Raw genomic sequence first — 11,556 nt, 5'->3', positions numbered from 1 at the left:
TCCTCCAACTTACTCTCTAATAATGACAATAATAATACAACTTTAGGGAGTAACTTGGGGATATTACCGCCACGTGATTACGTAAGGCTTAACAGAGACTTGCAGCGGAAGAAAAGTACTTATCATTTATTAATAATTATAATAGTAGTTCAAAACTTTTCCGGAATAACTGAATAGTTATACTAGATTTCAACACTTAACTAAACTAGGTGATCAACGCCCATCGTCCCATATGCAACATTTAGTTTACGTCATTTGGTCACCATCACCAAACTACTCATCATCAAAAATAAGTAGGGCCAAGCCAAAACAAAATAAAATACGTATTAGCGAAAATGCTAAGTACATACAAATGCTAGACCTGTAAACTCGATTTAATTCAAACATGCTTTCGAAAAGTTCAACTTTAATAAATCATAATTTATTCAAACCACTCATGAAAAGAAATTCCCATATTTAAAAAACATAAAAATTTTCGAAATCAACAACTTTTCAAAGATAATTTTGAATATGATGGATTCAATCCTCATTTTCGTAAATCATTTTCTCACCTAAGTGTGCACACCTCCCCCAAGCTAGTAACTCGCACACCTCCCCCAAGCTAGTAACTCCTTACATATAGTGCTATCAAGGGGAAAAACTAGGTCATGCATACATAGCCCATAGCCTTATCAATTTTATCTCCGCATAGTGGGAGTCAAAATCCAAAGATCCAATAAATAAATTCAATAGATAAACTTCCAATATCCCATACTCGGGATAATTTAAACAATAAAAATTCCTTTTTAAGCAACTTGAAGATCAATGAAAGTTTATAAACAACCATATAAAATATTTAAACATTTAAGATTAAACAATTAAAACATGCTTCTCCGAAATAGATTTCATAATCGTTCAAACATTGTTCGAAAGTACTCAACACATAAATTGCATTTGCATATGAAAATCACTTCATAAAAGATCTAGCCACATGTACATACCTAGACCTTTGCAATAAGCACGAAGTTCCTAATTAATTACGAACTTGAAATTCCTACTACAATAAACACAAAGTCTTAATCAAAAACTCTTCAACCCATAGACATGAGAACTTAAAATATAGAGCCTTGACTTAGTTGTGCATAGACATTTGTCTTAACTCCTTATAAATAATAATAATGATAATAATAATAATAATAATAATAATAATAATAATAATACTAATAATAATAATAATAATAATAATAATAATAATAATAATAATAATAATAATAATTGTTTCGGTTAGAAAACAATGGACCTTCAGCAGGCCCTTCGGATGAGTGGAGATGAAGCCCAATTCGAGTAGTGACCGAATTGAGGATTTCATGCACAGCCAAGCACACGTAAACTGACCTCGGGGGTTGTGCCGAGGAAGGCCCCTCCGATGCCGAAGTCAGTACGGATGCAAGATAATGAGAGAAAAGCTATGCAAGAGAGTTTGTTGCTTGAGGCATTTAATATAAATGAATGTAATTGTACAAGAGTGAAAGCTTTTATACCTTGCTCCGATTGGATGGATTGGGCTTGAGGGATCAAATGGGCTGCCATTTGATTGGGCCCTGCTATGCTTGACTTGACTAATATGCAATGAGGGTTGAACCTTTCCTTTTGGGCTTTTATTATTTTCATTGTGGAATGGGCCCAAATATAAGTTATTTGGACCCCAAACAACTTGCCCCCCAGACCCGATTCGTGAGGATAACGGGTCGGGTTTCAGCAGCTGAAGAGTTTGGCGGGAAATAAATGAAAATAATTTAGATGTTTTTTGAGAATTTGTACAGTTATAATAACCGTTAATGATAATTAATTAACCTTAATGGCGGTTAACTAATGATAGTGGGGAAGTGGAGTAGACTTAGTGGAAAATCAATTTTTGGCGGTTTGTAATTGGTTTTGGAAGAATTTGAAGAGTTTGTGAGTTAAAATCAAGTGAGTGGGGTTTTTTGCCAGGTATTTAACTTGCATTTGCATCATTATTTCCGGCATTCCCAAATTAAACACACTTCGCAATTTGCTCTCACTTTCCCAGCGAACTCGCGCAAATTCCCTTTTCTCTTTCACCAATTTCCGCATTTTCCGAAGCATTTCAGTGAAATTCGTTGCACCGAACCACTAAATCGGCGAATTCCGAGTCAAATAGAGGTAATTTTCTCCGAATTTCATTCGGATTTCCCCTTTCTCTAAGCTATTCCCCTTTTTCTTGTCTTTTTTGCGTCGCCGGTATTACAATGGCCGGTAATCCTGAAAAAAGACCAATGGAGTCTGAGGACGAGGCTTCTGAGGAAGAAGTGCCACAACTAGTTCTGAAGCGCAACCGTCCTTTGCCAGTAATGCCGTTTTTGAGCGGCCGTAACCCTAATGCCCGACTCGAGGTTGGTTCGTCCTCGAGTGGAGAGGGATTAAGGGTCATTCCTTTGAATAGTGCCCCTCCAAATGAGCTAGCCGAAGCCAGTACTACTAGCCGAAGGGCTTTCTCAAGGTCTCGGCCTTTGACCCCTGAAGAGAGGGAGTGGACCGATGAGTATGAGAATTCCGGTCTGCTGATGACCGAGCCAGCCGAATGGTGGCTGGAAAATAATGCTCGGTACCACTTCGCCGAGCAGCTAGAAGTATACTACGGCATAATGGAAGCCGACGGGTATTGGTGCCGAATGCCCACAGTGCTGGAGAGAATTTATCAGGCCCCTCCTGGTTATATTGGGGTGTATGTTCGGCAGCTGCAAAACAGGCTGCGGTTTCCAGTTCACCCATTCGTCATCAAAGTTCTGAATGGGTATAATATTTCTTTGGCTCAGCTGACCCCAGTTAGCATCGAGAGAATCATGACCTATCTCTAGGTGTGCCTTTTCTACTGGCTACAGCCGAGCGTTCATTGCTTTTGGTGCATACATAAACTTTCGCCGAACACCCAATCCAGCAAATGGCATGGACGAGGCTGGTGGCACATAGAGGACGAGAAGGGTTACTTGACCTCCTATCCGAATGACACCTCGGACAAATTCTGGAGAGGTCAATGGATCTGGGTGCGAGCCCCTTCGGACGAGGGCCACCCTAATTACTTCGGGGGGCCCCGCTATATTAGGAAGCCCGGATCCATCCATGTCAAGTATCGGCGATGACGATTTCACCGAAGCGGATCGTCAGCAGATGGAGTTTTTTGGCCGATCCTCAAATCCTGGCGTAACTGGACGAATGACAGTTGTGCCAACTGTCTGGCTGCCATGCTGCCATTACATCTTTCAAGAGAAGATGTTAGCAGTTGTCGGCCTCAGCCAAAGATACCAAGGTGGTAAGTGATTCGGCTGGGGCCGAAGCTTTTGCTTTCTGTTTTTTAAGTTTTTGGAGTCTGAAGCTTTTTATCTGAACTAATGCTTTGTTCTGACAATTTTTCAGCGATCTGCGAAGAGACTTCTGGTATCGACTACGAGGTGCTGGGGATCAACCAGACTAGAGAGCCGATCACCAATACTCCTCCCATCACAGCTGTGAAGGATCGGCCACTGACGCTGCAGCCGAGGAAGCTTGAAGTGGTCAGCGCCTTTGAGTACTTGGCGCAGAAGCCCTGGTACAAAAAGCTTGACCCTTTCTTCCTGCACTCAGCTGAAGAGGAAGTTGCTGCTGCTGAAGGAGGTGACATTGCACATCAACCACCCCTTCCATCCGAGCCTCATAAGGAGGAAGATTCAGAAGAAGAGAATACTGAAGAGTTGTTCGGTCCTTCAGTAAGTTCCAGATTTAAATTTTTTTTCTAAGTATGGAACTTCAGCATTTTGTTTTCTCGGATTTTGAAGCATTTTTCTGAGTATGCAGCCATGTAGTTTCGACCCTTAGATATGCATGTTACACGTAGCCTTTCTTGAATTTGTATGAACATTTTGTTAAGTGTAGATCTTCGGATGCATATCTGTCTATGCAGTTTACTTTGCCAAAACTGTTAAGCATGTGGCTTCAGCTGAAATATCTGTGTGCTTCTGCCTTGAGTTTGCTTGCTGTTTTTTTTTTTGACTTCTTACTCGTCTTCCTGCCCCCTCTTTCTTTTCTTCAGCAGTCTGAAGGGGAAGAAGAAGTAGAGAAAGAAAGTCCTACCCCTTATGAACCTACTGCCGAAGACATGGCTGGTGGAAGGAAAAGGCCTCTGGTTCGCCCCGGTCAATTCAAGGCGCCAGAGCTTCCTGTCAAGAGGCCTCGGCTAGAAGAGGTCCAGGAAGAAGCAGCTGAGGTCACTTCCCCCTCTCGGGAAGTTTTCATTGAAGTAGTCGATTTGCAGGCCGACCCTTCACCTCCTCGACACATATCTTAGCCATTTTCTGAGGAGGTTCAGCATGAGGTGGAAGTGTTAGGTATCCAAACTGAGGATCCTAAACTTGTTGAGAAGGAGAGCGAGCCTCAGCTGGCTGATGCTGATGTGCTCACTCATAAAGACGTCCCCTCCAGCTCAGCTGCTAACTCATTTCGGACCTTTCAGTCAGCTGAGATGGGGTTCGGCTCGGCGCCTTTGGTCCCTATTCCTGCCTATGCCCGTGCAATTATTAAAGATAGGTGCGACTCTGCCCTCTCTTTCTTCGGCAATCTGGGCAACCTTTCGGCTGTTGAAAGGGCCAAGGCGTGGATGCAGGGCGCCGCTGTTGGAGCTGCTGAATCTTTGGAGAACGTGCCTCATCCTCTTCTTGAGAACCAAAGGGTTCTGATGCAGGTAACCTTCCAACACTTGCTTCTTTTTTCTTCTCTTATCTTTTTTTTTTTTTTTTTTGAAGAAGAATTCTTTTAAGTGTCGGACTTCGGCTGACTGGTTAAGCTGCGACTGCTATCTTTTGCAAGTTGTGCACAACCATTTCCTCACTGTGGAAATGTTTGAAGAGCTCCAAAGCCAGGCAGCCAAAGTCGAAGAGGCTGAAGCTCTGGCTCGACTAGCTGAGATGAAGAAAGCCAAGGCTGAAGACGATGCTTTGGCTACCAAGCTGGAGATGCAGCGAAGGGATGAGAACTTCCGCACCTTCAGCCGCGGTTTGGAGCAGATTGTCTTCCCCTGGATCGAGGAGGGTCAGTCTCTTATGAAGGAGTTTGGAGCTCATACCCTTGCCGAGTTCCGAGCTCAGCTCGAGGCTAAGGCGAAGGAAGATGCCAATGCTCGACAGCTCCTTGTCTCTGCCCATGAGGAGCAACTGGCCCAGGCTCGGGAAGAGGCTGAGAAGAAACAGAGTGACTTGCTCGCCGCCAATCAGAAGCTGAAAGATGACTTGGAGGCTCAGAAGACCGAGCTGCAGGATGCCAAAGAGCTGCTCAAAACCCGAGTTTACACAGAAGCTGAATACGGTGAAGGGTTTGAGAATGGCTGGAAGACAGCTCGGCGTTTGGCGCTGCATGCTGCCCCTGATATGAACTGGGACCAGGTCGAGGCTTGGTCGATGGACCCTGACAATCCTCGAATCAACGAGGCTAGTCAAGCTGAGATAGACTTCCTGGTCCGTCAAGCCGAAGCCGATGTCAAGGAAGCCGAGGAAGCTGCTAGGGAAGCTGAAGCTGCTGGTCCTGCCTCTTCTTCAGCTGTAGCCGGTCCATCTGGAGTTCCAGAAAATGCTGAAGCATAGGAACTCGGGCAACCGTCTTCTGAGTCTTGCGGATCGACATGCGCTTAAATTGTAAACGCCGCATCAGCTTTTGCCTGTTTCTTTTGTTTCAGCTTGCCTGTACAAACTTTATAATTTGTTTTTGTGTACTTTCGGCAGCTGTGTTTTCCGCTATGTGGGCGGCTGCCGACTTTGAATTTCTATATTAAACATTCTGAACTTGGTATCTGTAGCTCTTACTTTCAATTTTTCTGAGTAGATGAAATAGAATTCCAGTTGTTTGTTGTTTTCCTCTTACTTGCCTATTTTAACAGCTTTGAACTTAATTGCATTTTCTCGAATTTCTTCAAAATTGAGCTAAGTACAGTGCTTCGGCCCGGGAGTCTTCAGCTGATAATCCCTTATTTCTCTATGCCTTGTCCATTTTACTTGGCTTTTTATGAAATTTTTCCAAGTACTAAGAGCTTCAGCTAGGAGCTCAGTATGTGAGTACCTTCTGCCCCCCCCAGAACTTTGAAGATGATGTCTTCAGAGTTCTGAGTGTTATTGCCCTTGATCTTTCTGGTGTGGCTGAATATTTGTTATAGTTCGCGCACTTATGCTTTATTCCTTATATTTTTCCTGGTTTTAATTCATCCGAGGGAATGACTACCTTGGACACAATGCCAGGGCAGCGATCATCTAAAGTACAAGGCATCATTATGCAATACTTCAGAGGTGCAATCGCCACCCGAAATTGACTCACCGAAGCACAGGGCATCACTATGCAATGCTTTGGGCTTTTTATCAATTCCTATTTTTGGCTATGTCTTAGATGAGCCTGTGACCTCTTCGCCGAGAGCAGCAAATCCGTTTGAGGTACAATGCATCATTATGCAATACCTCGAGGTTCTATTTGCTACTCTCATATCGGCAGGTTCTTCGGCTTGCCGAAGTACAGTGCATCACAATGCAATACTTCAGACAGCACCGGGTGTAAACCTTGAATTTTTTCGAAAATCGGCAAAGACAGAAATAAATGAAAGCAAAATGAAATTGTGAATGTACGTACACAGATTTTTACACATGGAATTTTCTAAGTACATCTGCGTTCCAGTGGTTTTTCAACTCAGTTCCATCTAACTGCCGAAGATGATAAGTTCCTGGTTGGAGCTCATCATATATTTCATAAGGCCCTTCCCAGTTAGCTGAGAGTTTTCCATGGATGCGGTTTTTCTGAACAGCGGCAGCATTCCGAAGGACAAGGTCCCCACCCTTGAGGAGTCTTGAGTGGACTCTTCGGTTGTAGAACTTGCTGATTCTCTGTTTGTACATTGCGATTCTGTCCCTTGCCGAATCTCGGATCTCGTCTAAGAAATCGAGGGACTCTTTCATGAGATGCTCATTTTCTTCGGCTGAGAACTGATTGACTCTAAGACTTTCCGAGCCAATTTCCACCATCAAAACGGCTTCGGATCCATACACCAATTCAAAAGGTGAATGCCCCGTGGCCTCTTCTTCAGTTGTCCGAAGTGACTATAGAGTTCCGGGAAGCTCTTCTATCCACTTGGACTTTTGATCTTCAACTCTCTTTTTGAGAGTGTTGAGTATCTGTTTATTTGCAGCTTCGGCCTGGCCATTACTTTGAGGATGGCAGACTGCCGAATATGCCAGCTTTACGCCGAACTGATCCGTGTACCGCCTCAGCGGCAGATTGTCAAATTGCCTTCCATATTCGAAGACAAACACTTTTGGAATGCCGAAGCGCGTGATGATATTCTGCCAAATAAATTTTCTGACAGTTTGCTCAGTTATGTTTGAAGCTGCCTCGGCTTCTATCCATTTGTCTAAGTAGTCGATTTCGACTATCAACCATTTTTCTGATAAGTTGCCTCGGGAAATGGTCCTAGAATATCCAACCCCTATTGAGCGAAAGGGAGTGGATTCAGGATCAGCTGAAGGTCCCTTGAAGGCCGATGAATAACAGATGCGAATTTTTGGCATTTTTTGCATTTCCGCACTAAGTCCTTGGCATCTTAGATCATGGTTGGCCAATAATATCCTGCCCGTAGTGCTTTATGGGCTAAGGTCCTCCCCCCTATGTGGTTTCCACAGATGCCGAAAAGGATCTCCCGAAGGATATAATCCGCATCTGTTGGACCCACACATTTCAGCAGTGGGGCTGAGAAGGATTTTTTCAGTAGCTCTCCCTTGTAGATAATGAACCTTGAGCCAACCCTATTCATTTTTGCGGCTAGGTTCCTATCCTCGGGGAGCGTTCCTTGAAGCTTATAAGCTAAGATGGGGTCCATCCAGCTAGGTTCAGCTTCAGCGCATTGGACCTCAATTTCTTGGTCAATGCCTCTGCTTCGACGCACTTCCACATATACGGACCGATTTAGCTCGGTAAGAGTTGAACTCCCAAGTTTGGATAGTGCATCGGCTTGAGCATTCTGACCCATTGGGATCAGCTCAATTTCAAAAGTTCTCAGCTTCGCTATAACTGATTTTATCTTGGCGAGATAAGAGATCATGGACGACTCCTTTGCCTCATACTCGCCCCGAATCTGATTAGCGACCAGCTGAGAGTCTGTCTTCAAACAGACATGCTCGGCTTCGAGAGCTATGCACAGTTCAAAGCCAGCAACTGCTGCTTTGTATTCTGCTTCGTTGTTAGAAGCCTTAAATGAGAACTTGAGTGCATACTCGAAGTTTCTGCCTTCGGGAGAGGTGATCACCACCCTAGCTCCCGAACCATTTACGGTGGCTGAGCCATCCGTAAACACGGTCCAAGTCCCCTTCCCTTCGTCGAGTGTTTCCTGGTAGGAACACTCAGCTAGGAAGTCTGCTAGGGCTTGGGCCTTGATTGCTGCCCTCGGCTGGTAGCTTATGCTGAACTCAGTGAGCTCGAAGGCCCACTTTGTTAGCCTGCCTAATTTTTCAACCTTGCCGAGGACTTTTTCCAATGGTTGATCTGTTAAGACCACTATTTGATGTGAGTCAAAGTAAGGCCTTAACTTCCGAGCTGCCACTACCACTGCATATGCAACTTTTTCGAGCAGAGGATAGCGCGTTTCAGCATCAGTCAAGGTATGAATGACCAAGTAGATCGGTTGCTGAATCTTTTCTTCTTCCTTCAGCAGCACCGCACTCACTGTAGCAAGGCTAACTGCCACATATAGGTATAAGACTTCTCCCTCAGCTGGCCTCGCCAGTGTCGGAAGGTTTGCCAAGTGTTCCCGAAGCTGCTGGAAGCCTATTTTTTGCTCATCTTCCCATATGAGCTCCTCTGATTTTGGAAATTTCAACGCTTTGAAGAAGGGAAAACCCTTGTCCGAGGCCTTTGAGATGAACCTGGATAAGGCAGTCATCCTCCCAGTAAGACGTTGAATGTCCCTTTTTGTCTTTGGCTCAGGAAGATCCAGAGCCGCTTGAACTTTGGCGGGATTGGCGTCAATCCCCCTCTTGCTGACCATGAAGCCTAGGAATTTCCCAGACCTCACGCCGAAGACACATTTCTTCAGATTCAGCTTCATTTGGTGCTTTCTCAGAGTGGCGAACGTTTCGGCTAGGTCTGCAACATGGTCTTTCGCCTCTTTGCTTTTGACGATGGAATCGTCAACATAGACTTCCATGTTGCGGCCTTTTCGCTCGGCAAACACTTGGTCCACCAGCCTGTGATATGTAGCCCCGACGTTCTTCAGGCCGAAGGGCATCATTCTATAATTATACACCCCGGCGCTTGTAACAAATGTCGTTTTTGCTCTGTCATCGGGGTGCATGAAAATCTGATGGTACCCAGAAAATGCGTCCATGAAGCTGAGCAGAGCATGACCACTTGTCGAGTTAACCAGCTGGTCGATTCTCGGCAAGGGATAGAAGTCCTTCGGACAGGCCTTGTTCAGATCCGTGAAGTCAATGCACATTCTCCAGGTGCCATTAGCTTTTTGAACCATTACTACATTCGCCAGCCATTCAGGGTATTGGCAGGGCTCGATGAACCCTGCGTCTAGAAGTTTTTTGACTTCGGCTGCGATGTCTTGGTTCTTCTGAGCGGAGTAGTTCCGCTTCTTTTGCTTAACTGGCCAACATGTGGGGTCGACATTAAGCTTATGTGAGATGACGTTCGGATCGATTCCCGGCATGTCAGCTGCTGAGAACGCGAACACATCTCTGTTGTCCCGAAGGAGTTTGATTAATTCAACCCGGAGGCCCGGATCGAGCCCTTGTCCGATGCTGACACATTTTTCGGTATCCCCCTCGGTCAACTGTATTGACTCAGTTTGCTCATCTGACTCCATTGCTTTGGAGCCAGACTCTTTTGGTTCAGGTCTACTGTCAATTTCAGCAGACCTTCCTTTCTTCGGCTGGCTTTCGTCCGAATCTTTCGGTTCATCCGAAGAGCTTGCCTTTTCAGTCCCCAAAGATGCTTTCTTTTTTGGGGACCCCTGAGCCGAAGCACTTAGGCCCTTCGGCCTTTTAGTACCTCGCTCTTTTTCTTTTTCTTTTTCTTCCTCACCATCCTTGTCGCTGCGGTGACTCTTGGATGGCTTGAGGGAATTACATTCTCGGGCCTCTCTTTGGCTGCCCAATATTTTTTCGGAGCGTCCCTCGTCTGAAACATAGATCATGGCTTGATGGTATGTCGAGACGACTCCTTGAACATCATGGATGAGGGGTCTCCCCATAATGACGTTATACACTAATAAGGCATCAATGACCAGGAATTCGGCCATGATGCTTCATCTTGCCCGGTCTTGGCCGAGGCTAACGGGAAGAAGAATTTTCCCATCTGGATATGAAGAAGAGTCGTTGAATCCAGTGACCGGATAAGGAACTGGGGTCAAATGCTTGCTCTCCAACTTCAGCTGGTCGAATGCCTTTCGGAAAAGTATATTCGCCCCTCTGCCACCGTCTACCAGTGTCCGATAGACGTTGTGGTTTGCGATGCTTGTCATGATAACCAAAGGGTCATCATGGGGATACACCACCCCCCTGCAGTCTTCGGATGTGAACATCATGTTCGGCACCGGAGACTGCGGTTTCTGGAACTCGGCATGATGAATCTGATGGGTGAGACCCCTCAGATGGCGCTTAAGTGCGTTCCGAGACATGCCACCGAAAATGGTCAAGATGTCAGGATTCCCTCCTTCGGGAGGTCTGTCCCTTTTCCGGTGATAGTCCAGCTCTTGCTGAGAATCTTTCTCAGCTTTCTTTTCTTCGCGGCGTTCCGCGACATATTTCTTTAAATATCCTTTTTGGACCAGCTCTTCGATCTGGTCCTTCAGCTGAAGGCAGTCCTCGGTGCGGTGTCCACGAGATTCATGGAACTCACACCAATGGTCCTTCCCTTTCTTTTGATGCCAAGAAGGAGGTGGCTTCGGCTTTCTGAATCTTCCCTCTTCCCTCGTCGCACTAAAGATCTTAGTACATGGTAAGGTGAGAGGAGTGTAAGATTCAAATTTTTCCAGATAGGGAGCCTTATCCTTCTTCGGCTCTGCGGTCAAGGGAGGTTCTAAGGCTTTTGCCTTCCCTTTCCTTGACCCTGGAACTTCGGCTTACGGTCCTTTTGGCTTCACAAGCCCTGACTGAGATTGTAGCTTTGCCTTGTTCCATTCCTCGGCTCGGATGAATTTATCCGAAGCGTCGAGGGCTTCTTCCAAGGTCTGCAGGGGATGCATGACCATGAAATCAAGAAATTTGCCAGCTTGCAAGCCATTCCATAGTGCGAATACGGCCAGGCTCTGATCCAGACTTGTGATTCTGGACGACTCGTTGCTGAAACGAGTCAAATAGTCTCGGAGACTTTCGTCCTCCGCTTGCTGCAGGCCCCATGAGCTCTGCAGTAGTTTTCTCTCGGCGGTTAGCCGTGGAAAACTTGCTCTTGAACTTATTGGCCAGATCGATCCAGCCCGTTACCGAGCCTTCCTTCAGCCCTTTGGTGATCCAAGATTGGGCAACACCTTTGAGGGTCGTAGGGAAGTATTTG

The 11,556-nt window shown here is 45.6% G+C and overlaps 1 protein-coding gene across 1 annotated transcript; it reads right to left on the bottom strand.

Annotated features, from left to right (window-relative positions):
• Nucleotides 1–10,309: 10,309 nt before the first annotated feature.
• Nucleotides 10,310–11,254, bottom strand: LOC110696682. The gene is made up of 2 exons (XM_021874036.1): nucleotides 11,130–11,254; nucleotides 10,310–10,982 (listed from the first exon to the last, which is right to left on the bottom strand). Exons 1-2 carry the CDS (start codon nucleotides 11,252–11,254, stop codon nucleotides 10,310–10,312), a joined length of 798 nt encoding a protein of 265 aa, XP_021729728.1.
• Nucleotides 11,255–11,556: the final 302 nt, after the last annotated feature.

This window comes from Chenopodium quinoa, unplaced genomic scaffold (genome assembly GCF_001683475.1).
Source record: "Chenopodium quinoa cultivar QQ74 unplaced genomic scaffold, ASM168347v1, whole genome shotgun sequence".
In the NCBI taxonomy this organism is placed as follows: Eukaryota; Viridiplantae; Streptophyta; class Magnoliopsida; order Caryophyllales; family Amaranthaceae; genus Chenopodium; species Chenopodium quinoa.
The sequence above is the reverse complement of the archived record's forward strand: the minus strand, read 5'-3'. Positions and strand labels throughout refer to the sequence as shown.